General features: G+C 34.4%; 1 protein-coding gene across 8 annotated transcripts in view; it reads right to left on the bottom strand.

Annotated features, from left to right (window-relative positions):
* Positions 1–26,668, bottom strand: part of MYOF (myoferlin) — a 69,724-nt gene that overhangs the window by 703 nt on the left and 42,353 nt on the right. For all 8 annotated transcript variants that reach the window (XM_032190755.1, XM_032190751.1, XM_032190750.1 and 5 more), the window contains 29 exons: positions 25,649–25,780; positions 24,106–24,269; positions 22,389–22,503; positions 22,158–22,263; positions 20,798–20,940; positions 20,490–20,663; positions 19,259–19,370; positions 17,897–17,974; positions 16,396–16,577; positions 16,141–16,299; positions 15,880–15,978; positions 15,389–15,550; positions 14,703–14,868; positions 14,007–14,083; positions 10,485–10,496; positions 9,109–9,207; positions 8,290–8,415; positions 7,403–7,558; positions 7,203–7,294; positions 6,079–6,249; positions 5,399–5,547; positions 5,087–5,226; positions 4,770–4,858; positions 4,589–4,684; positions 3,797–3,938; positions 3,401–3,500; positions 1,930–2,123; positions 880–989; positions 389–536 (listed from right to left, as the gene is read on the bottom strand). In XM_032190755.1, the coding sequence (XP_032046646.1) occupies positions 389–536; positions 880–989; positions 1,930–2,123; positions 3,401–3,500; positions 3,797–3,938; positions 4,589–4,684; positions 4,770–4,858; positions 5,087–5,226; positions 5,399–5,547; positions 6,079–6,249; positions 7,203–7,294; positions 7,403–7,558; positions 8,290–8,415; positions 9,109–9,207; positions 10,485–10,496; positions 14,007–14,083; positions 14,703–14,868; positions 15,389–15,550; positions 15,880–15,978; positions 16,141–16,299; positions 16,396–16,577; positions 17,897–17,974; positions 19,259–19,370; positions 20,490–20,663; positions 20,798–20,940; positions 22,158–22,263; positions 22,389–22,503; positions 24,106–24,269; positions 25,649–25,780 (3,693 nt within the window). The remainder of the gene's footprint in view (positions 1–388; positions 537–879; positions 990–1,929; positions 2,124–3,400; positions 3,501–3,796; positions 3,939–4,588; positions 4,685–4,769; positions 4,859–5,086; positions 5,227–5,398; positions 5,548–6,078; positions 6,250–7,202; positions 7,295–7,402; positions 7,559–8,289; positions 8,416–9,108; positions 9,208–10,484; positions 10,497–14,006; positions 14,084–14,702; positions 14,869–15,388; positions 15,551–15,879; positions 15,979–16,140; positions 16,300–16,395; positions 16,578–17,896; positions 17,975–19,258; positions 19,371–20,489; positions 20,664–20,797; positions 20,941–22,157; positions 22,264–22,388; positions 22,504–24,105; positions 24,270–25,648; positions 25,781–26,668) is intronic.

The raw sequence follows: 26,668 nt of genomic DNA, 5'->3' as shown, positions 1-26,668 counted from the left end.
TAGTTTTCTAAAAGACACTTAAGATCCTAGACCACATCAGAATATGTTCAGGGTATGCTAATTTCAGTTAAAATATGGTAAAGATAGTAAAGTAAGATATTTCAGAGTAAAATAGAATGAAATCCATACACAATTTTTAATTGTGTACATTAGTAACACCTCTAAAGCACCGTCTTCAAGCTTCATCTTCAGTTTTAATGTAGTTCTTATTTCTTTATCATTAAAAATCCATTGGAACTGTTTACAGGTATAAGGATATAATCCCTATCTCCCTGCTAGAATTGAGCTGATTAGAATTTCTTGTAGGAGGAAAGGGGTGTATGCTGTTGACACTCATAAAAGCTAGCCTCACACTACAGCTGAACAGTAACACTGAAAAAATTCTTACCGGCAATGAATAGAGGAGTACTGCTACAAACAAGAGTATGATCAGCAAGATAATAAGGCCTATGAAGAGCCACTTAAACCTGCGCCACACAATAAATTTCATTGTCTTGCAGGGATTTGTAAACCAAAGGAAGGAAGTGTCTGGTCGGCTGCATTTTGAAAGAAAAAAAAATATTAATTGTACTATAAATATAGGGAATAGTTAAACTAACCCAGCAAAACACTGTGGTTTTAGAGTTGAAAAAAACATAGATAATTTTTTAGTATAAGATAGCAATTTCAGTAAACGTGTGCTATTATATTGAAACCACCTTGCTTTTTTATCCTTACATTTGCAGAAGTAAACACAGATGGCTTTTATAAGCTTTTTATAAGCGCAGTTTTGCAAAGCATATTTCAGGTCTAATATGTCACTTGCTGCATGCAGATCTTGTCAAGAGCATCAGTTGCTAGATGCATATTTCTCAAGCTAGTAAGAGAAAAACATCTTACTTTGGTAGATCTAATTTGGGGTTCATGTTGGGTTCATCTCTTCCTTTACCAGCTGGCCTTTCCTCAGCTTCTTTTTCATTGACAACTTCCAATGTCATTTCAACTTTACCCTTCAGAAAATACGCGGCACGAAACAAGAAACAAACATCTTACTGAAACAGCAGGAAGAATACTTGTTTGATACTTAAACAGCGCAGTCTTGTACAAGATTCTTTTGTGTGCACATGTGTGTTTCCATTTCAAAGTATACCTGTTTCTGCACTGTGGCAGTGTCACAATACAGCCATAGAGAATGACAAATAAAAAAAAAGATACAGTACATAAAATGGTTTTGCTAATTTACTAGCAGTTCGATTTTAGGCTAAGTATTGCTTTTACCAATTTGGCAAAACAAAGTTCTGTTTTTCTTTCAAGAACAATGCAAAGACTGAATCTTTCCCTAATGATTAAGTGTCTCATTTTTATGTTGCTGTTGGATTTTTTTTTTTATTATTATTTTTTATCTCCAGATAGATTAGATCCTTGGCAATAAAAAAGTTTGGTTAAATTGCTTTGGGTCTTCTGATAAGCAAGAAGCCAGTCTGTATTTTCAGTATATAAATTTTATATATATATAAAATATATATATTTATATATAAATATAAATAAATACATACATACATATATATATATATATATATATATTCAAAAAGCTTTGGATTTAAGCTTTTTTTCTTTATTCTTTAATTCATTTAAGATGTCTAATGTTTCTCCTAAGCAAGCAATAACATGCTAAATTCATTCGAATAATAACAATATTTGTCGATTTGGTGAGATAACTGGACTCAACATGGTGCCAAAGTCCTTCAAGGTAAACAAAGTTAAAGACAAAATAAATGAATTAAATTATTAAACTCATAGTTTAATTGTTGATGGAGCAAACTTCCTGAATTTGTGCATGGGACCAAGTATTTACTCCTCTATCCACTGAAAGATAACAGCTAAGCAAGGGTCTCTTTTCAAGTAACCAAGAGTAAAGCGAAGTAATTTTTAAAGTAGTAGTAATCATACTGCTAAAATGCGTGAGCCATCCTTTTCAACATAACACGGCCACCATCCTTTCATAGATTTTTGTTCAAAGAGAGAGGCAGTCTTGGGAGCCTTCTGAAAACTGTCTGCCTTGTATTCTGGAATCATGTCTATATTGCATTTCTCTGGAATTTTTGCTGGAATGATTGTTTTATGTAAATCAAGTTCCACAAAACCTGCAAGACATAGAGATTAAAAAATAAGCATTGTATAATGCTACCAACCAAAAGCACAGTGGTTCAACATAAACCTTTTATCTCCAAGCATGTTCTAGAGGAAAAGTGATGAACACATGTGTTACATTCTTATTTATCTAAGCATGTTGTGAGGCATGTAAGAGGCTGTGTTTATACCCATCTTGTTGGTATTGAAAGCATTGGTGTTGATACAATGCCTCAGCAAGCTGCCCCCCTCCTTTTTAATGCAACATGACTTGATATTTAATAGTGTTTTCCCCCATGTACCTAAACAGAAAATAAACAAGTACAGCAATATAATGCATATGTAATTTGTGGTAGTTAAACATATTATTTACCAAACTTTTTAATGATGGTTATCAATTGATGATTTGTTTCCAGTTTTTGAGGGCTATATGGTTTGCGTGTAATCTAAAGATTTATCTACCTTAAAACAGGGTAGAGAAGTTTCTGCAGAGCAGTATCTCTATAAGGTCTTTTTTTTGTGTGTGTAAGCTACGGCATTCAACTTTGAAAATTGGTATTTGTCATTTTTAGAGCAAAACTTCAGATTAGTCAAAAGTGACTAAGTGCAAAATTTCTTGCAAGACTTCTTGCATGACATGTTTTATTGCAATACTTCTGTTTTCCTATGTGTTACTTAGTTAAATAAAAATACCATAAGAAAAAATATCCTCTGGTGTTAAGAAATCTTAAATCCTCTCAGTCAACGCTTTTCACTGAACGTATGTAAAGGCCTGCCTCAGCAAGGATGCTGTATGAATCTGAATTAATAATAGCATGAAATAGATTGTTTGACCTAATTTACAGCATTATTATAGCATAATTCCTTTACATAGAATTGAAGTACTCTTGCTGTAAGTAAGTTTTCATACACATTATGAAATTTCATACACATTTAAAAGTTGGACTTGGTGCTTAGAGACATGGTTTAGTGGGTGACATTAGTAGTAGAGGGATCAGATGATCTTGGAGATCTTTCCCAACCTTAATGATTCTATGATTATCTTGCCGTTCACATGTTGTGGTAAGACTTACATGAATACAAATTATATTGGTTTACCTGCAGTTAGGCTTTCACTGAGTGAGTATCCATTAATTCATGAGCACAAGTTACAAACACTGTACTACTGTGTGAAGGCAGGAGTGTACTTGCATGCTCAGTAGCTAACTTTGAAAATATAGACTTTAATGCAATAATTTAAAATTGTTTTTATACCCTACTTTGATATGATGATAATTCTTAGAAATCTTACCGAGATAGTCATCCAAAGAGAACTTGTCATTATCCCATATCTGGATGATCAGTTTGGGTGGGATTCTGAATTCTGTCTTGTCAAGACTCCAAAAATGTTCCTATTTTAAAAAACAAAACACAAGTAACTTCTTAAAATTACATCTGAAAATTCAATTCTGTGGTCTGTTAGTAGTTGTAAATTCTAGGGTGGGAGGGGGAAAAATTAAGCATCTCTTGACCTTGCAAATAGGAGACTGCTGTTCCTTGCTCAAAGGAAAAATTGAATCTGCTTGCAATAGCAGCTTGAGAAAATTATGCAGAAATGAACCAAGCTGCCTCTATATGTGCAACAGAAAAAATTAACAGACTAATTATGGTATGTATTCAAAGTATTGAAATCTTTAGAAATACCTACCTTTTTGGAAACTACACAGAGTTGCTCTGCTGGGAGATAGTCAAAAGGAAAAACAAATCTCCAGTTAAAGTTCCCTTCACCATCCAATGATCGGTAATGGACATCTGTTTTCTGCTTATTTTCCTCATTACCAGGCATCCATCTGAAAGTAGAGACAGACACATTTACTGTTTGTAGTGGAACTACACTGGTACGCATTTGTATTGCAACCATGGTTTTGAGTGGTTGCAAACAAGCCACAGGAGTTGCTCATGGACGGCTAGAGGCTTCTATAGACACATGGATGGAGACTTTCACATGCTTCCTATTTGGTTCAAATTTGGCACTGCAAATACAAACACCTGAACTGAACTTTTAATCTGCTAAGACTAGTACTCCAACTGCGGTGAGTTTTATTATTATTATTTTCTGAAAGAATTAGATCAATAGCCTAGTAGTATCTTGCTGTGTAGCTGTTTTTTTTGTTTGTTTGTTTTTTACATTAAGACTACGAAATGTAACAAGATTCCAAGCTGTGTAGTACCGAAGCTAACACACTAGCTTGTCTGTTGCTTCTCACCTCTAGATTTTATTTTTTTGTAAGGCTGAATTTTTGGGATCTTTCACAACACATTAACTGATCATGCTATATCTCATGATACTTCTGTACTTATCTGAGGTTAGCACTACTTCAGAGTGAAGGGTGCACTGCCTTGGCTGAACCAAATCATCTTTGGTATCCATGTTCTTGGCAGTTCCAGTATATTCTGAACATCGTTTATCTGCAAATGTTAAATGACAGGATGCTCCTACCCTTTCACATAAATGTCACTCATTTCTTCCCCTGTGATGCTCTTTTCATCCAGAAGGACATCTTTGGTGTTCCAGACAATCACACGTAAAACATACCTAGGAGAGATGATGTTTGGGGAAAGAGAATTGAATTGCCTCTGTCATGGCTGCCAGATGATGTGCAATATGTATAGATACTTACTTCTTGGCTTTTCGGGGAGTGATGTTGAAGGGAGGGCCTGGAGGCCCTAAGCTTTTAGGGAAAACATCAACCCACATCTGGAGCTTTCCCTGTATTAGTAAAGAAGATGAATGAGGGATTGTTTGCTGCATACGCGTTTATCACAGTAATTCTGTGAAAATGTCTATTGATTAGTACTAATTTCTAGCTCATTCATGTTAACAGTGTCAGAACTTGTACAGGCTTCAGGCACCCTTATGTATTTTGGCTTTTCTGCTTGCAAAAGGAATGCTCTATTTCTGCATTCAAGAAACAGAAGTAAAACCAGTTCATAGTACCTGAGGGATGTTGGGCTGGAATGTGCTATATAAGGTCCTCGTCTCCACATGCTCAGGTACCAAACCCTGAGTTCTGAGGATATGAAGGGCTAGCCGCTCTTCACCTGGACCAAGATGCTGATGCAGTACTTTGTTAGCTTCTGAAACAAAATAAATGGAATAAAACAGGGGCTCGTGACTCAGAATTTGCATTTGAAATTTTTTTATAAAAGTTAAAATTGAGCACAAAACTGCGTACATTAAAGTCAAAATAGCTGAAAAGTTTTATATTTGTGTCAATATGAATTTAAGAAGGAAATTAAACAAACTCACCAGCTTCCTCCAAAGTATAGTCTTGTCCCGCATAGTTAATTCTTCTACCATTTTCAGAGATGACAGGAGGAGCATAACCTTTAAACCTGGCTATGTTTTGCAATAACTGGGTTGGTTTCAGTTGATCACGCCATGTGTTCACACCAGAACTTTTAGGAAAACAACAGAAACATATCTTAAAATTATTCAACATTCAAGGTACTTATCAATTATCTTAAATTTATTTATTAGTTTTAAAACGATTCAGAAAGGACAGCAACATATCTGGTTAGATTGGCTGCTTGCGTCTGATACAATGACATGATTTTGAACCAGTTCAATTACCTTTCAAGACAATGCTTTTTCTTTACATATCAAAATAACACATTAACAGATTCTTTCATATTAATTAGCATGAATAGGTCAGAAAACTGTTAAGTATGTGTTCGCTGTATAGAAACAACACACATTACCATATGAAAAGAGAATTAAAATGTTTTATGTCATTGTTTTCAGTCAAGGCTCTTTTGAAGACTTTAAAGCTTAACTTGGAATTCAGATGATACAGTGAGCTCAACAGAAAAGCATCAGAAACCATACAATTGTTTTAACTATACAATTGAGATGAAGGAAGTCCAGATTTGTTACAGACAGTGGAGACCAGATGTACAGATGACTTCTCAACAGACAGTATGACTTACATGCAGTACTGCTGCGGGATGCCACAGTGAGACCCGTAACGAGAAAGAAATCTGTTCTCAAGATCAATTGTGGTTTCTCCCACTTTTTCATCACGAGTCAATGTGTCATAGTCATAGACTGAAATTTTCAGATCTTTTTCTTGAGGTAAGAAGCAGCTGAGTTCATACATTCTAAATATAAAAGCGTCCAGTTAACACTATCCCTCAGAATGTTTATTTTTGATATAACATACTAAATGGATGCTTCCAGTTCAGCTGATAATTCTAGTAGCAGTTACCATTGATACTCTACTTCATTATTTGTAAATATTAATATTTCTGTTTTGTACTGCTATGGATATTTCAAAGTTCCTTTCTACACAATGCATTACTTGGGTTTTTCTGTGCAGCAGCTTGAAATGGGACTTGGAAAGAAGCTAGTGTGGCTCTTGTTAATCACACTGTTAAAATCCACTTTTTTTGCATAATTAGAACTACTAAATTTTTAAATCACAATACACACACAGCTGGAGTTTCAATAAATATGGTCCAAATGTTCAGTGTCTGACTAGAAGGGATTAGTCATCTTGCTGCCCTTTACAAAAAAGACTGGAGAATTTGCCTAAATTAATTCTCTGAATCTACTTTCAAAGTATTCAGTCTGATGTTTGTCACTGCTACTGAATGCATTACTTTTGAGTACTCTAGTGGCAAATTATTCTCAGTATCCTTTTTTGATTTAATTTCTAGTCTGACTTTTTAACATAGACTTCCAGATTCATTATAGAAGAACTTGGAAGAACTGGTTATTCATTGTGACACCAAAGTTTCAGAACTAAAACTTTTTCCATATTTTCTAGGCACATTTCATTATTCTTATACTAAACTGCCCTGTGTTATATATGTATGTTGTCTGCATTTGTGCAGTGTACCCATGTAATACAAAAAATTTAGACCAGTCAAACACCTACACTGTACATTGATTACAAAAGGGAAATACCTTATGTAACTTCAGTCACAATCATCAGTATAAAACTGTGAATACAGCACTAGATATTTAAGATAATGGTTAATCTCAATTGCATGACATTCTCAGAAAACATGAAACATTCTAAAATGCGGAAATGGAAAATAAAATTTGTTACCTGCCAAAAACTGGGTTGAGAGTATTAGGCACATAATTATCTCTGTCTTCAATTACTTTTTTACCAAGGGATATTTTTATGTAAGGATCACACTATTTAAAGTAAGAAGAAATGTTATTAACAAGTAGTTATAAGACTAACTTTATGTAAAATATATTACAGCAGAGTTAGCTCACAGACATTCCAAAATCAAGTCTCACCAGCCCATTATTATCCTGGGGTTGAAGCTGCAAAGCTCGAACAATATAAATGCGCACAATACACTCCTGAGGTCCGCTGTCTGGTAGCTCGCGGAACTGGCGAGGAGGAGTTGGAGTAGTGGGATCATCAGGTAATGCATAGATTTTAAAGGATCCCTAAAAAGTAACACAAAGACTCAATCAAGATAAATGTAGAAAAATCTATATATTTTTTTCTTATTTATCCTATGCATACACGCAGTTTTACACAGAAACAGGAAAATTATATCCTTCTTTAAGTTAATAGTTGTCACTTGGAAGTCATTTGACTTCAGTGGGTTTTGGGTAAGACAGCAAAGGCAAAGTTATATCCCTAGCTGACTGAAATTGATATACTTCTTAAAAATTTCAACAGTATTACTTAGCTTGCTCCTGCTAAGAACATGTAATATACTTCATGTTTATTTGCCTTACCAAAAACAATTTATGTTATTTTTAAACCGATGTTAACATTATTTTCATCTTTAAAAGTCATAAAGTCACAGATACAGTACAAAATACTTTTCACAAATTCATTCTACAAATGTACTTTGCTGAGAACGTCTGCAGGTGAAACTTTGACTCTGTTCAAGGGACTATCTGGGAAGGTTCTGTTCCACAGACAGGTTCCCAGAGAGACTGCATTAGCAGGAATGGTATTTCTTTGAACTTACCATGTATCACATTTAATGTAAGCCATGAGCAGCTGTCCCTTCTGTGAAAAAAGGAAAGGCCTATACCTAAGCAGGTAAGAGCATTTGCATTTAACTCTGCTGAAATGTTTGCATGTAGATTTACTCAAATTATAAGCTCTTAAGAACAAAAGACTGCATCCAGCATTTTGTTGTTGCCCATTACCTGAAATTTACCTTAAATTCTCCAACCACTGATGGATCATCACCATCCTCAGTTTTGCCTCTGTATAGCTTAAATGTATCACAGAAATCTGTTAGGTTATTAAATTCAGGTACTTTCTCCAATTCACAGTCGTATACCTTAAAGAAAAAAAAAAAAAAAGGGAAAAAGAAAAGAAAACACACAGTTTAGAAATTAGCATACCTATCAGCTCCAACAGTGTGGTACTGCAATGTGTACTGTATATTTGATGGAATACCTTAAGGAATTAAAGCATTAAAAGCTATTTTTACTTTTACATCTAAGTGAGTGGAAGAGATGCAATATTTGGAGAACATGATATCAGGCTTTATTTAGGTCTTGTTAAAAACAGAGTAAACAGCATTTTACAACATTTATTTTTACTTTCTTCATTAGGTGTATTTAGATGAGACATGAAAGTGATCTGGCTTCAACTTTCAACAAAGGGACAGTAAAAGATGCTGTCCTCAGTCTGTTCATACTTTTTATTTATTTATTTATTTTTCAATCTGTAGGCTTAGTTCTAGGACCTGATTGGCAACCAAAAGATTAGGAGTAAAATTCCATTTGACTGAAGGTTAGACTAAAATGCTTAGCTACAATTATTAAGAGAAGTATTAAGTAGAAAAGAATTAAAGATTTTTTTCTTAAAACTTTCATTTCACCATGTGAATTAATAATAAACCTTTAAATGAAATCACGTACAGCTAAATTTTGAAAAGTGTTTAAAAAAAATGAAGGGATTGGCTCTGACCAGGTTTTGGGTCTGCAAACGTTGGCAAATATTCATTTATTTTTATCAACAGCAATACCTTTAAAGTGTCATATCCTTTTTTAATATACTGTCCGCATTTTTCATGGTCTCCTGTTGAAGCATAAAATTTGCTCCACCAATCCACAATTTCTTCCTCCTTAAAAGAAAAAAAAAAAAAAAAAAAAAAGAAAAAAAAATATTGGGAGTTAAAGCCTGTCATATCATACAGTACAGCAGACACAATGAACAGTTAAAGTCAGGAAAAGCCAAAATTCTCTAAAACTCATTATCAGTTAAATAATAGTAAAAGTTCATCTGCAAGAGGAATAGAATGCAAATGTTAAGGCTGAAAAGATGGAATTACTCTTACCTAGGGTTAGACATCTAGCTAGCTTGTTAGTCAAGAGCGAGACATCTCCAACAAAGCAATTAATTACTGCTGTCTAGATAACCATTTCAAAGGACTGCTTTCTGGAGCTGTATGTATTTTTCTCCTCCATCTTCCAGCAGTGCAGCACAGTCTAACCACTTACGTTTTAGATTGCTTAAGTCACAGGAAGTGAATGTACACTTAGCTGGTGCAGTCATTGTTTTGTCTGCTAAGGAAAAACACCATCAAGTCTGGGATTCATTGCAGGATTTGCATTCTTGTAAAAACTACAAGTGAACGTGTTGATTTATTTATTTCCCCTGGAGGAAAAAATATGCTAGCTTGCTTTCAGCATTCCCATTTAAGTAACTCGAACTGATCTGACCATACATCTTTCCATTAAAACCAGTGGACATCATCTGTACCATGACAAAATCTAGTCAGTTAGTGGTCTTCCTTAGTGATTACCAAATGTGGTTAAAAAGAAGGAGCAATGAAATCTTGAACTCTTAAAAATATTAAGACATGCAACCACTACATGTATATATACAATCTACGCATTCCACTAAAACTGTATTCCTGTGTCTTTTTTTCCAATCTTTACTTATTTATTTAAAACTGATACCACTTTTTTTTTTTTTTTTTTTTTTTTCCAACAGAGTACTATTTATTTTTACTCAGGGATTAGCATAGTAATAACCATTTGCCCCTAAAACATACTCTAATTGGTATTCATTCGCTTTGTAATCTTTGACTGTTTGGATTTAAAGAGATTCTTAAACTACTATACAAATTACAGATCTTTGAATGTAAAGTTTTGATTTTTTTTTGTTTGTTTTTGTTTGTTTTTTACTGTCTAGGGGTTATTATTTCAATCTTAGATATTTTTCCTAAATTTAGCATTTTACAAGTTGATGGTATATTTAATGTCAAATACAGTCAAAGATTACCGTTCTCATCCTAATGATTAACATTTAGGAAGTGATATTGATGTACTGATTTTCAGTTGAAGTTCTTATTTACAAGAAAGCATTTTATAGATTTTTAAATATATTATACATTACCTTTTCTGTTAGCTGCTCATGAGGATCAATTTATATAAAAAAAAAAAGAACAAAAGAATAATGATAAGGAGATGTTTTGTAGAATTTAATAAATTAAATGAACTCTAAAAGCTTTGCTTTTTTGTATATAATTTTGCATTTAAAGTAGCTAATGTCAATAATTTATAAGTTTTTAGGGATATGTAGACACGGTATAATTTTTTTTTCTGCTGTCATTATGGCCTGGATGTTAAAATTATATATATAATGTGGAGCAGATATATGTATATGTGCTCCATATATATACATATATACATACATACATTTTTATCAGAAATCAGAGCACTTACAAAACTGAATTTATTCTTTTCCAAAGTTCACATACATAAAATTGATTTTTGTACCTTTTGAGTATCTACTTCTTTATAGAACAATACACTAAAACAAGAACATTTTCCCTTTGTATTATCATTTTTTAGTTGTTTACAGCCTATAGAGTTTCAAGAGTCTGAAAAAAATGTGAATTATAAAGTACAACAACAATCAGTACATGTGCTACAGATTTATCTGTGTAAATGCAAATCTGCTCAATCCAAAATGCTTCACCTGTTAAATCACAGATACTGCAATTATGATCAGATACTCCATTTAGAGCAAGAATCATGCATCCCATTTGTAAGCTCTAATAAGCTAGTATAATTTGTGCTAGTGTTTGCATTTTGTCCATTGTATTTTAATTTAAAGGCATAATCCATAATTTTTTTATGCAAAGCCAAGCAGAATATGCAAAACATTTTATGAGTACATGCCCAATATATCAATAGGTCATGACATTGTTCTGATGTATCATATTCAATTACTTCCATTTTTATTCTGAAAATAATTATCTTGCAGGAATATTCAAGCCTGCTACATTTAGTAATCTTGTCTAACTTCAAAATGGAAATACATTTTTTTTTTCAGGTTAACATGACACTTGTTTTTCTACAGGCAATTACAGTGATTTATTCTTAGAAGTTGTACCATTACTGATTTGCAAAATTCAGGAATTAAATTCTTTACCGTATTTAAATTTGACTTAGCTTAAATGGTGTTTTGTAATGTTGATACCTTGAAAGGTAGATCGCATAACCGTACAATAATTGTTTGAACTCCCAATTAGAGCCTTTTCACAAAATATAATTGTGTCGATCTGTGAGTCATTCATTAGAGCATAATACTTAAGGAGTGGGAATTAGACATTTTTTGGTTTTGTTACTTTTGTTACTCCCCCCCCCCCTTTTTTTTTTTCCCCTTAATACACCTTCAAATGTCTCTTCAAATAATGCACTTGGCAGCTCTGGGAAGAAGAGGTTATGAACCTTCAGGCCATCTTTAAAAATTCCCCCAACAAATAATGAGTCTTCTCTATTTGGATACTATTACTCCTAAAACTGGTAAGCAGGATGTGCTCATAGAATGGGGGTTGAAAGCCATGATGATAAATTTGAGATTTTGGAGTGAAATATTCATATGGCAATAACTATATACCAATTACTGTCGTTTTTAAAATCTATCCATTGACTTCACTATGGATTGTTTTATGTGCAATTTTTGAGGTACTGTTAGCTTTTTGAACATCTTAAGTTTATGGAGGAAAAAAAAAAAAAAGATGTAGTGGATCCCTACCATAGTTAGAGTTAGAATTTTATTTACTGTAGATTTATTTTTTTCTCCACAAAGCTGACTTTTGAACAAAGTTTAAATAGTGTGGCTCAATTATTCCTGTTAATTTTGGTGATTTTAGTAGATAGATTCCAAATAAGGCAATACAAAAAAATCCACGTTTTAGTAGTTCATAACTAACATACATACATATTTTGATATTTATGACTTTCCAAAGAAGGGTACCTTAATTTGTAACTAATCCTGCTAGATTTATAAGCATCATTTCCTCCAAAATCTCTCTATGGAATGATTGCTAAGAGAAGCTCAGCCTCAAGACTACATCCTGTTATCATTCTTTCCCCATCTGCCCCCATTCTGGTCCATGCATTAGCTCTGTACATACATACATGCACTGTGGTTGGAGAAGTCATTTTGCTGAGTGCTGTTGCCATACTGCTTAAACACTGGAAATTGGAATGCAATTGATGTAATTTTGGATTTTTGTATTGTCCTTAGGGTATGGTCTGCATATCACTTATTCCTTCCTTATTTATTTCAACCTAAATTGTTTCAAATATTGTTTCCTTCTCTCACATGCATGTTATCACTGTGTCTAGTATTATACTGTATTTGGGTCAGGTGATGTCAAACTCTAAAAGAAATTGTTTCACTTTAGAGTAGCATTAAAAAATTTCCCTATCATAGATTAAATCAGGTATTAAAATTCATAGCAGTATTGCCACTGGGTTCAATTTTTTTTTTAATTTAAATCTTTTTTCTTAAAATTTCTAAAGAAAATAATCATCTGTACTATCTATAAAGTTTTCATATTAGAACAGAGGGCCTAATTCAGACGAAAATTAGAGAAGTCTTTTTTGCTATAAAATAAATATCCATTATACTTTCCATGTATGAGGAAAGTAAATGTAAGAAAATGTTCTATCAGAGTTTAATTATAGTCTGAATATCATGACATTAAAATAGCAAGGAAGAAGTAAAGGAAGAACACTGCAATCAGTAATGTTACAATAGCAGTGAGTTTGAAAGTTAAATTCAGTAGTGTTTACTTTGGGACCTCTGTAAATTAAAAAGTCTGTCTTTTTGAAAAATCAAAGTTGTGGATTAAGAGCCTACAAAATTAATATGTTACAGCGTATAATCTTAAAGCTTCCTTTATCAAGCTATCAGAAATTTACGAAAACACCTAACATTGTACAGTCCTAAAATTACTGAAAAAAATCCTTAAAAATATATCGTCTGGAATTTGCCTTCACTCAGGTTTCAATTCAACAGCAAAATTCTGCAGGTGGAATTATTTTTTTTTACCTGTAAAGTAAGACTGTACTGTGGTGGTCCTGAAAGAATCAGAGCAGTAGTGTAGAGAGATTCACAAGGCACAACAGAACAGGAAAGAAAAGAGGTGTTAGCACAGGAAAAAATGTTTCAGTGTTAAAAGTTGTGGATGACTATAAGAAAATAGTTGTGGATGACTGTAAGAAAGGCAAAGCCATGACAGCTTTAGGTTTGGGGTAACATGGCTTTGATTCTGTACTCACTAAAGCATAAACCTACTGCCTGCTCTATTTAAAGCTGTTCAGTCTGTGTGGGATCAGACTGAGAGATTAGACTGCATCACCAGTGGACAAGTGGGTAACGTTCTATTTTATGCTTTCCATAGCCATTGTATGAATTCATTCCTAAGCTACTCGGTGAACTTTATCTTGCACAAAAAGCTATAGCTTGATGTTTACTACATGAAAAAAGAGGTCAAAATAATTAATTAATGCTTTCCTATCACGAAGAAAGTTTGCTTCATTTCTGATCATTTTGTTTTCTAGATAGTTTCTCAGAAATCACAGATTTGAAGAAAATCAAGCATCAAATTTCAAGCATTACCTGGGCTGCTAGCAGTGGTTGCGCATCTTCCATTTCAATTACCGTATCCTGGCACGGTGCAGCAGAGAGTAGACTAACTGTAAGCCAAAGATTTTATTAAGGCAACACAATGTAGGAAAAGAATAAATTACTGAATTTAATTACTGAGTAAATTACTGAATTTAATTTCCATAGAATTTGAAATCCAGTTACATAAGATGTAAAAAAATAATTGCCTACATGCTTGGTCCTCTAAAGAAAGCAATTAATTGCAATATTCTGCTAAAAATAGATATGCAGTATTTTTCTGTGCAGTATCAACAAACATTTCTCAAATATATAGAATTACAAAAAGTAGATTTTGGAAAAAATACAGTGGAATATCTCAGCTTCACATTCAGAGCATTCTTGCTGGAATTGTTATGTTGGTAATCAGTGCAGTGGTAATCTCCAAGTAGTTAAGTTCATTCTAAAGCAGAATGTCAGGATCCAGTATGCTCATTCTGACAGTGGACTCCCCTTTGCACTCTTATACCCCCTCAGAGGTATACTGCACTACTTACTAAGTTATATGTATTTTTTTTCTTTCAGATCATACTATCTTCAAGTAAATACTCAACATGAGATGACTCTGTATGCTGTTCTGAACAGTTAACACCAAAGGTTGATTATTCTAGCATCTCATAAGAAGCATAACTTTACATTCCATGTATTTACCTTTCATTTGTGGTGCAATGTCTTCTTTAGTAGTGTAGGGGTCACAGCGAAAACTTTCCAGTAAATCAATAGTACACTGTCCCACAATCGGTTTCCGTCCAAATGGTCTGTGGTCTATTACTTTAATAACAAGAGATGGGCTGTACAACTCCTCTTTTGGCAAAAGCTAAAAGTGAAAGGTTAGATTTTGTTTATACTGCAGACAGAAGGAAAATGAACAAAAAAGATTTTTCTCCTACATTAGAGCTGATGCTACATTTATTTAATATTAAACTATTATGTTCTATGGGCGTATGGTAAATTAAACTTCTAACCTCATATTATGATTCAGTAAAAGTCAGTAAATAAGAATACTTCTAGTTACTGTAAATTTTAGTATTGAATCTTACACAGTTCCCATCCTAGCAGCAGGAAAGTAGCCACACACCTATAGGTAAATTGGTGTCTTCTCAAATAAATACATCTATACACTGTACTGGAGCATATCAGACCATATAATTTTTCAATATATGTACAGACATATTTACACTATCTTTGTCAGTCACACTCAGTGCCTTGCTTATATTAAGTCGAAAAAGGACACAAGTTTTTCTGTTTGTGCTTACATAAACAAATCCTTCACCTTTAAAAGTATGGTGTAACTGTTTTTGCTATAGATAGCTGGTATATAGTTTTTAGCAACGTACAACTTTCATGAAGAGAACAGACGATGGAAAATTTGGTGTCTTTTTGAGATTTTTGATCACCACAGATTCCACCATTTCACCCCCACATTCCACAATGAGACTAGGAGACATAACAGGTGCCAGTTGGTAGTTTTTCATGTTCCGCAGCCCCCAAGCCAGAATCTGTAAAATAAAATTCAATATAAGCAAGAGAAAGAGAGAGATCAATATGCTTAGAATGATACTCAAAAAGATGCTCAAAAAGTAGGAAAGAAGAAATGAAGTTTTCTTCACTAATAAAGGGTGACTGGCAAAATATTTCAAGGTTGTTTTACTAGGACAGCTAATGGAAAAAAATCAAACTCAAAAATACTTATAGAAAAAAAATCCCACACATAGTTCGCGTTATGATTTTTTTCTCCTGTCGCTGCAAACAGACAAAATTGCTATCTGGAAGATGAAGATGAGAGATGACTGCGCTTGCATTCAGTTACTTTAAAATTAAACAGTACCTCAACAGCAGTGAGTTGAACTACTGGTCTGATTCCCTGAGGTACCATGTAAAGCTTTGGTGCTCTTTGTGATGGAAGAATTGGAAGGTTGGTGCCACCCTGTTAAGACATAAGTACATAAGTACTATTTTCTCTCTCCTTCCTTAAATGAAATATCTTGCCAGTATTAAGACAATTCTTCATATTATAACTCGCTATAAAAGTGAGTTATAATATACATTATATACTATATATATACATACATAATATAATAATACATACCTTGTCCCTCAAAATAAGTTCTGCAGCAAAAAGAATGTCTCCGCTAGCTTTGCCATTATTTATTACAGGATACCAGAGCAGTTTTGGTGTGACGTCCTCTTCTGGGATCAACTTCACCAGGGGAGAACAAACACTTCTTCCAAGGAACTCATCTTTACCCTGCAATCAAAAAATAGTAATTATAGTTGTTACTGTCAAATATGATAGGAACAACAATAATAATAAATACAATAAACATAAAAAGCTTTCACATACCACTTGGTCACTGTCAAACAGTTCAATAACAACATGAGGTGGATTCTCAGCTACTGTCTGTGGGTCACCATAGATCTCAATTTCATTAAATATGAGAGTTTGGTCCCATGTAGGATTTAGAGTTGAATGAATGATCTCAGTTGTTTTGCTTTGATGGAGGAAAGAAACATGAGCATACGGATCTGAAATATTATACAGAGATTGGAAGTACATAGTTACGAACAACCAAAACCTTATGAAGGTGTAAGCCACACAAGCACAATTATCTAATACAGTACCTTATTTTTCTTCTCTTCTGTTATTACCAGTTTTATAAGCTATTCTATATAAAAAAACCCACTGTATACATCATTCACATTTAGTAGAGCAAATTCTACTTGATTACTAAATAGCTTCCTTTATACAAGTCATTATTAATGGAGTAATAAATGAAAGTCATTAAAATACCTTGCAAATTACAAAGTGAACTTGAAAACTAAAATGAAACGTTAACTATATGAAGCTCCTCTTAAATATGGTCGGTAGAAGCTTATCTTGTTGTATCCATTGATATACAACTGTATTGACCCATAAATAATACAAGGAGATTGTTTCAGTTCTGACTGGTTAATGCCAAATCACATTCTCCCAGGCTCTATTGCTGAGATCAGACTTTGATTTCAAACATGCTTATTTATATCAACCCCTTCCTATGAAACAGATGAATGATTAAAGTGGTCTTGGTCCACTGTTTGACAAGCCTTTAAATCATCAGGAGCTCTGCAGAAAGTATCTTAACAGTTCCTGTACAGATTTCAATTACTAAGGATGTGAGGATAATTAAAAGATTATCTTCAGATTATTTTCAACAGCTTCTGGCTAGGTACCTGACCAGAACGTTACAGAATTTGGCTAACTCTTCAAACTAGTTTTAGAGGAAAATAAAACACAGCTGTCTTGGTTTATCTGTGGGCTGAATCTAAGGTACGCATCTTGAATTCTACATACATAAATTAGAAGCATTTATCATCTTCTCTTTGTATTGTTCTTTGTATTCTAAACATTAATCTCAGTAATTAATTAATATAAAATACTGGACACTGACAGGAAGTTGCTGACATAACAGCCACACAGCTTTCTTCATCCTTGCTTTTATACAAGCTTTCTGCAGGACAGTTTAGAAGCAGCATGTATGCTTTAGTTAGAAGGAGAAGCTAGAGCATGGGGAAAGGATTGGTCATGGGCAATTCAGACCTCAATGAATTCCCATTCCCTGACTGAGAATTCCATTGACAGCAGTAGGTGCTGCAGATTCAGACCACTTATTTTCTTGGCAGCATCTGGGGTAGTACAAACTAGATCTGAAGTGAACATAACGAAGCTGAGTCGTCTTTCCTGGCATAGTTTCAGTAATTGGGAACTATGCACAGAACTTACAGATGTAAGATACTCTGTATATAAATCAAATTAATAGGTCATTGCAAACGTGTGTTTTTGCACCACTAGTGGGATTTTTCCATACCTGAAAAACTGTCTTTGTCTAAAGCCATGAGATTTCTTGCCTGGTAGACATAACAGCGAAGGTGGTAAATATATACTCCTGCATAAAAAAAAAAAGTTCACATGCATTACACAGGCATCTTCTCTGAAATGAAGCTACTTTAAGGTATACAAACACTTTAAACATTTTCTTAACTAAAGCACAAACACTTGGTAACATTTCTGCTTTTCTTTGCTAGTGATAAGTGTATTAGTACCAATGCGCTAGCACCTGTGAACATTTGTTTAAACATAACAACTTAGAGCAGAAATGAAAAAAAAAAAACCAACCACACACTATTTAGGCTTTTTTAGTGAATAATCATCTAAAACTCTTTCTACTCAAAAATTCTTGTTTGAAACAGTGATAATCTAGCTCCTCCAAACAACAATAAGAACCGGGTATTCCTGTACTTAAATTAAGTATTCACTACAGCACTTGCAAGGACCTAGGGTTTCACACTTTTTGCTATTAGATCTAGAAAATTATTCTAATTGCATCCCTTTCTGACTAAAAGACTAAGAATAAATAAATAAATAAATAAACTTGTTGCAGGCACAGTGGAATAGCTCAAAATGAGGACATGAGGGAGACCCTGACCCAGGACAACACATGGCTATGTTACTACAGATTTTCTCAGAGGATGTCATCTCCAACCCTTTCAGACCTTTGGAAAAAAATGACCCACTCTATCCACAGTGAGCTGAAACCTCTGAACTCTGGCAGGAAGAGAGGCTATTTTCCTCCTATTGTGATCATTACTTGAAAGAAACAGCAAGATGTTTGTCTACATGGTCTTTCTGCTTACTCTGGGTCAGGCATTGGTCTGACCTTGGAGTTAGCTGGTTAAGTGAGCTACACCAGCAGAAAATTAACTGTACATATATTGTCTTTGCTGGCTTAGCTCCCTGCATTGGTATGGAAGGATCCTATTGCTAAAATTGCGTCTTTTAATAGAGTTTAAAATTAAGCTGTTGCAATATTTAGCTTTAGAATTCCTGCCCCATAACGGTTTTACAAATGTCTGAGTGACACTGAACAAACTGAGATTACTTGATCCATATAACATTATCTTATTCCATTTTTTATATTAGAATATGAACTGTATATAACATATAATATAATATAAAATATATAATCATTTATATAATAATATGAACTGAAGACTCGCATATTGAAATGACCAACTGTATGTTTTGTTAGTAGGCTAATAAGAGCCTGATCAAGAATTGGTTGGTAATTATTGCAGGAGGTGCATAAAGCTTGATGTAAAACACAAGGAATCACAACTCTGAGATCGATGAGAAACAGACCTGATTTATAAGAAAGGAATTAAGAACTTACTGTCAAAGTAGCAAGAAACAAGTGGCGTATTGGCACCAAACACTTTCATAGCTGACTCTTTGGTTTTGTCTGAACTCTTCCCTTCGCCATCATCAGTACTAGTGTCTGCTCCCTAAAATTATGTAAAGAAAAAAAAAGTCACTGCATGCTTACAAATGCAGAAAGCACTTCATAAAGTATGAAGTATAAAGTATGAAGACTATGTGAGAATATACACGTTTCAGTCTTTTATCCAGGATTAGGAGAAATTTACCTTCCTGAGTAAATGTACTATAAAAGATATTTACTCATGCAAAGGCAATTTCTTGTTGCCATTGAAGCTGAGCAGAAAATAGATCCAGTCAGTTCATCTTCCTTGCCAGAATGTCTTATTGCCGGAGATAAACTAGCTACTTCTCAGCTCTTACTGCAGGAGAGGTTGTAGGTCTTTCTACGCTGCCCTGAAGTTCTCTAAGGCTACCCTAGCAATAGGATAGCCACTTGGACTGTGGCTATTTGTAGTCAAAAGAGAAATGGGCATTTTTAAACTCTGTGGCACCAAAGTAAGTGGAGAAAGAAAATACTATCACTGAAACATGGGTTGACATTTTGTGAAAAAAAGAGAAACATGCTGAGAAAAAAAAAAAAAAGCAAACTTGCATTAATACTATACTCAAATCATTAGCTCAGAAAAAAACAAATGAGCCTTCTCTTCTAACGCTGTGCCTTACTATTATTCACTTCAATTTGTATCTTGGTAAATAGAGCTTACCTATAAAGCTATGTTAACCTGTAAACTTGCGGAATACTTATATTTTGATGAAATTTGACTCACAACATTCTGACTTGTCCTATACTTTGCTATTTTTTTCTTCTGCTTGGTCATTTGTACATGCAAATACACTTAAATTATGTGCAGGGAAAGCTTGAGCCATCTTGTCACTTTATTTACACAAGGATCATCTAGTCATTTTGCCTTTTGACCAAAGTCTCACATAATAAAATAATAAAAATCATTTGCAGAATCAAGTAATAAATGTGTTATTCAAAAGCCTCAGTAGTTATTTCAGTGCTCCACTTCAGACTTCAAACAATTTAAACAATATAAACTACATTAGTTCTCCAGTTATATATCAATCTATGATTCAGGGACTAAAATAGCTGATTAAATTGTTATTGATATTTAATTGCTTAATTACTGAAAATTAACAGATTGACCTTTTAAAGACTTCATTGATATTGTGTTCCTTACCAAAGCACCTTCGAGTTTAAAGATAGCTGCTGCACCATGTGTTTCTGAGGGAGCCATTTTTCGTCTCCATCGTCTTCGACGGAAAGTGTCAGAACTGCGTTGTTTCCAGTGAAATTTCCAGCCAATCAAGGAAGCATATTCCCATCCTTCTTGATCTTCATATGATGGCACCCCCTGGGAGATGTAAATCCCTGTTATCTACACTATCGTATAAATATCATAAAAAAAGGGGAGGGGGAATTGCTCTAGAAGACACTATTGCAATGTGCAAGAAATACGATCTGTGATTGCATCTCTCTTCTGCTTACCCTTCCTGTTGTTACTGCTTGAGCTGGATCCCTCTTACGCTTCCGCACCAGTCTTCGTCGTCGGTGTGTATGATACATTTTCTCTGCAGCAACCCATGACTTTGGTTTAGAGTCTGGAGGAATAGTAATTCCATATTCCCATCCTAAAAAAAACAGAACTGTATAGTTAGTATATTTCTAGAAACACATTCAAGATGCAAATAAGAAAAGCATGAGTAGTAGTTTAACTGCAGAGGGTGAAGATTTAGTCACAAAGAGCTATTCGATACGTCCTGTGAAGACATTCTGAGAGAGTTGGGATTGTTTAGCCTAGATAAGAGAAGGCTCAAGGGTGATGTTATAGCAGCCTTCCAGTACTTAAAGGGGGACCACAGGAAACATGGGGGAGGGACTCTTAGTTTAAAGCCTTGTCCTGTTATTACAGTCCCTGAAAAAAAGAGGGTAAGGTTATATGAGACATTAGGAAGATAATCTTCACAATGAGACTGGTGAGGTACTGGAACAGGCTGCCCAGAGATGTCATGGGTGCCCCATGCCCAGCAGCATTCAAGGCCAGACTGGATGGGGCTTTGGGCAGCCTGGTGTCCCAGGGGGAGGTGGATCTGGATGGTCTTTAAGGTCCCTTCCAACCTAAGCCATTCTGTGCTTCTATAATAATGAAACCTTTAATGCCCAATAGCTAGAGAATGATCTTCTCCAACAGATGGAATTTTATGTACTCTTGCAACTCCAGCAGCTTGGCTTTTAAATAAACAACAATTTGAACTCTGATCATTAATATGTAAGAATTGGTGAAACTGTTACTTTATTTTGGCTCTGCATGTTAGAATTCAATTGCCAGGTATCTAGAACTCTGATTTTTACTGAGATTGATCTCTTACTAAAATGTTGCTGCAGAACCCTATCAGAGGTTCCAGTTCCATAAGTACTCTTCAATAAATAAAATCCTCTAAACAGTTTGCTGTGAAGGATAGATTGCTTTTTCCTGTTGTAGGATCCAAGTTATGGTCTTATGAGGTTGTTTACATTGCAAGTTTCTAAGCTGGTAACAGTTTTAATTTAGTGTAAGTAACAAGCATACAGAAGTCATAGCAAAACCATGAAACTTCTTTCAAACAGGGATAGGTTCTATTTCCAAGTACATTGCTGATACATCCAGCTTTCCTATGTGGAACCTCTCATGTTAGTAGACCATTGTTCACATTAGCCTTTTTACTTAATTTTTCAAAGCTTTTGATTCAAAACTCTCAGCTGCTTCTGCAGTCAAAACCAGCATACAGCTTCTTAGAGTATACGATATGCTCTCTAGTAGACACTTACAAATACATTTATTACATAGAACATGAACAGTAAATCTTACCATGCTCATCCACGGCTCGATTTAAATCTGATTTCCAAGCATCATCTTCCCACATCCATCCAAGAGGACATGTGAACTCACGTGGCGGTGGAGCCTTTTCTCCATTCTTTTGTATAGAGGAAACACAACAGTTCTGTGCTTTAATAGATGAAATACACTGTGTAGCAAATCATAGAACTCCTTCTCTTAAACCTTCTTTTTCAGTGAAAAGTATTAATTTATAAATCTCACCACATCTGTGTAACTCTCTTCGGCTGCTTTCCATTCCCCTCCAGGATAGCGACTCTCATTTTCATACACTTCGTCGGTAAACTCAGTATGACCAGCATCAGCTTCAGTCAACAAACTGCAAGCTCAAAGTAAATACAATATTACACCAAAAATATTTAAGCAAGCTACAATATATACAAACAATGTATATTCTGGAATTCTGGATTGTCCATCTTTGCTAAAGTCTGTTTATATAGCAATAGGAGGAATGCTACTCATGAGCAACTAGCAGGAGCGTTTTAACTGCTATAGTATTCAGGATCTGCTTTGAACACTTCTTGGAAAAAGTAAATATATCATACATTTAAATGCAGGGAAAAACAGACTGCATGACAGCTACATGCATTTCTAATTTTTATGTAAGTACACACTAAAATTTGGCACTATTATTAATTTTATCCTCTTTCTACTATTGACAAGGTGAGTAATCCATTGGCTAATACTTTTCTAACTTGCAAGTAAAATAAATGAGAGAACATTAATTTACACAGAAGTCTTTTTTTCCACTTGTGATTAACTGGGATTCAGAAAACACTAAAATACATTCTGAAATGCCATCTGCTGTTCAAGCAAGGCCATGCAGATTATTGCCCAATAAAAACAGGTATGAAGCATAAACATACTTGAGCATTTTAACGGTAGTTTCCTTCCAATTATTTGAAAAAATGAGCTATTGCTTTTATTTATCTTGGACTATTCATTGAAATAACATGAAAATAAATCCATCCATACCTACAAAAACCCACATGATTTTAAAATGGATCAAATAGCACATATTTTCCTGCAGAGTGTTCTATATCAACTATCCTGTGTATTCCTTACCATCAGAACAAGAATTAAAAATGGATTGAACCTTTCATTTTAAGAAAAAAAAGCATCTTTTTGGAGGCTGGATTTTGGTTTTTAGACAGCTTGTTTACCCAGTCCACTTTAAAGTGTGGCAGTGCAAACAGCTAAACGGGCACAATTTAGGCATTGAAAACTTCTGACTGAGCAAGACTGAATCTGCTGTAGCTGGGGAGGACAGAGAGCTTATGAATGAGATCTGCCAGGAGAGGAAGAGTCTTGGGCTGGATCCCTCACAGCCTTGGGCTCTGAAAGTAACCCCTGCCTTAAGTCACTCTGAGAAATCACTTGCGAATTGTTGTTTAATAAGCAATATTTAGTGAAATAAACACACAATAAAATCATCTATTGTACGTGGACAACCATGCAAATACTATAGCAGTGTTGATACATGGGCCTCAGATTTATACCAGATGTCTGAGTTAAGTTTCCATCTATGGAAGATCAATCTGTCTAAGGATCTTATCTGATACCTTCTCAGCAGGACATGAGAACCTCACGCAAGTGATCCTCACAATAGCTCTCTAGGCAAAGAAAAATATTATCAATTATTTTAAAGACGGGACCCTGAGACACTAGGAATATAAAAGCAATATGCCTAGTATCACGTGAATATTTTTAAAATGTATTCTTTTTGTCATATGATTTACTTTTTAAAGAACATAATAGTATCTTTAGAGTTATTTAATAACTTTGACTATTGGCTGGCTTTTACTGTCCTACAAAGCTCATCTTAAAACCTTCCCAGTGAAGAAAACAGAGAGGGGGTGTTTTCCTCTACACTCTGAGGTCAACTCCTTTATTCCTGTGTATAAAATTAAAAGAATCTGACCTTCTTTCAGGATCAACCATCCATTCTCCTTCCCAGTCCCAGCCCTTTGGGGGTAGAAAATATTCTCTTTTCAATTTGATTTTTCCTGTGACATCAGAAAACTTGTGGCGACCAACAAGTCCTGAGGTACCCCACTTTCCAAAAAGAAGAGCCTGATTTTCATACTGTTTGAGAATAAAAAATAAAACAGTACTTTAGGAACAACAAAGAGATTTTAGAAAGAAAGAAAAAGATTTATGTAACTGTTACAATTGAAACATTCTACTATGTATTTTCATTCTCTGAAATGAAGTATTTCCTTCCCACGTTTCCCTGCACTACCTTCACTAATTTCTTCCTTTCATTTTCTCCTATGTTGTCTTACAAACGATTCCCTTGCTAAACTACACCATCTTTTCAATTTAATGCATCTCTACAACTACAGTCAAACTTCCCCCAAACTAAAGGCTTGTTAAGTAAAATTCTTTTACATTATTCAAACAAAAGTTTCTTCCATTCCCTAAATATACAATCCTCTAATTCTTTTACATCTCAAACCTCCTCCTATTTATAGCCGCTTCTTTTGTAACATGCCAAACTGAAAATAATGGTCAGTCTTACTATAGAAGTTACTGGGGAAACAATTCGAATGTCAGCACAGTTTATATAGTATATTTCCCTTTCTGCTAATTTTTATTCCAAATTTTTGATGGCCTTGAGTTTTCTGCTTTTATCACTACAAAAATTTTGGATTGCTGTATTAAGAGGAAAAAAAAAAGAGATATTACACAGCCTCTTAAACCCCCTACATTTAACAAATAATGGCTTTGAAAATCCATTGGCTATTGTAAATTACTTACTATAGAACTACTAAGTATTTTAAGTATAGTTGTAATGGTGGCACAAGCCCCTGTAAAAATGCCTTGTTTCATCAGCTGATACAAGATTACATGTGCCATTAGGCAATGAGGCAGAGAATAGATGCTTACAGCTTATTATCATAGAAAATATGTATTATATGTGGGACTACTTCAAATATTTTTGTTAGCTTTTACCATTGACTTGTTATGATACAGTCTTTTGTCAGCAAAATCTAATGCATTTGACCAGTTTTTCATGTAACAGTCAACTTCTGGTAATTTTCTTGCTCCTACAAAAGAGCCATTATTAAAGAAAACCACTTATATCCATGTATCATTTGTAGAGAATTGAAGTAATTAATCCAGAAAGTTATTCTCATGCCAAAACATTATGTTCTAGATCTCAATCTTAAGTACACTGATACCAATCTAAAATAAGCATTTAGAAACCACCAGTTACCCAGACTTTCACCTGATTACCCTGTTCAGAATCTGTTCTGCTTAAGTTCACCTGGTAGGCACAATGAACTTGATCATTAATTGTCTTTGATGTGGTCTACTTGTTTCAGCGCTTTTTTTCAGGATAATAAACCCTACTCTCCCTTTCTGCCAAGCATGCAAAACAATTTCAGAAGAGCTACAATTTCACTGGATTCCAGAAGTTCATATCCAAGTTTAATGTAAGAAAGCAATGATGGACATACCATTTCTGCAAAAACACTGAACGTTCCCTCTGCAAAGCTATTGAACTTCTTTTCAACTGCACTCAGCCCAAGCCAAATGTTAATTCGCAACTCCACAGGCATTTTGACATCTTTCGTCTTGTCCTGTGGGTACTGGCACACACACCACACAAGGTTATTCTTTGTTATGTTATGCAGGTAATTGTAGCTTTCAGTAAAATATGTACAATAACACAGAAATATGAGTAATAATACATGATTGACTGATCTCTTCCTGTACAGCATTTCCTCACAAGGAGCTAATAAAATAGTTCACGAAGAAGACGTTCTTTAAATGGTACCTTCCTCGGACATGTGAAAACCAAACACAGTAGCCATTAGTATCATCCCTGCTCCCGTATATCCACTCCCAAGTTTCATCCAGTAATGAGTTTTTAATGGGGATGACAACTTTAAATTTTAGTGTTTCTTGTCAGGAGAGTCTAGAAATGCAGCAGGTAGACAGAATGGTTCACTAAACTTAGAAGCAGTGCATCATATCACACGTGATTAAGGGGCCTACATAAGGTCATTAAAATATGGATTTATCTGCAGTGTAACTAATAGTACATTAGCAAACTCTAAATGCTATTGTTCCACAGTCAGATCACCTTTTTTCTGCTCAAGCTCATACCACTTCGAAATAGTATCAATTAACTGGAGAAAGGCACTCCTATTCAAGAACAAGATTTAATGCAGAGATGTAACAAGGAACTTCTGAGTGTAGACATGCTCTACAGTACATGCAGAAAAACATACAAAACTTTGAAAAGGTTTATGGAACTTATCTGACTTACACTAATTCTTCCCTCTGAAAGTCTCCATTCACGTCCAACCCACACCCACCAACTCCAATAGCACTTTAAAAGCCCTATCAAAATTCTGAGCTTCTCCAAAAAAGCATCACAGGGGCTAATGACTGTTCTAATTCTGGCTTATTACAAAGTTTACATTACAATTTCTGTGATTTGTTGAAGAAACTGTATGCATTTGGCTTTTATC

This window comes from Aythya fuligula, chromosome 7 (genome assembly GCF_009819795.1).
Source record: "Aythya fuligula isolate bAytFul2 chromosome 7, bAytFul2.pri, whole genome shotgun sequence".
Classification (NCBI taxonomy): domain Eukaryota; kingdom Metazoa; phylum Chordata; class Aves; order Anseriformes; family Anatidae; genus Aythya; species Aythya fuligula.
This window is presented reverse-complemented; position numbering and strand designations above follow the sequence as displayed.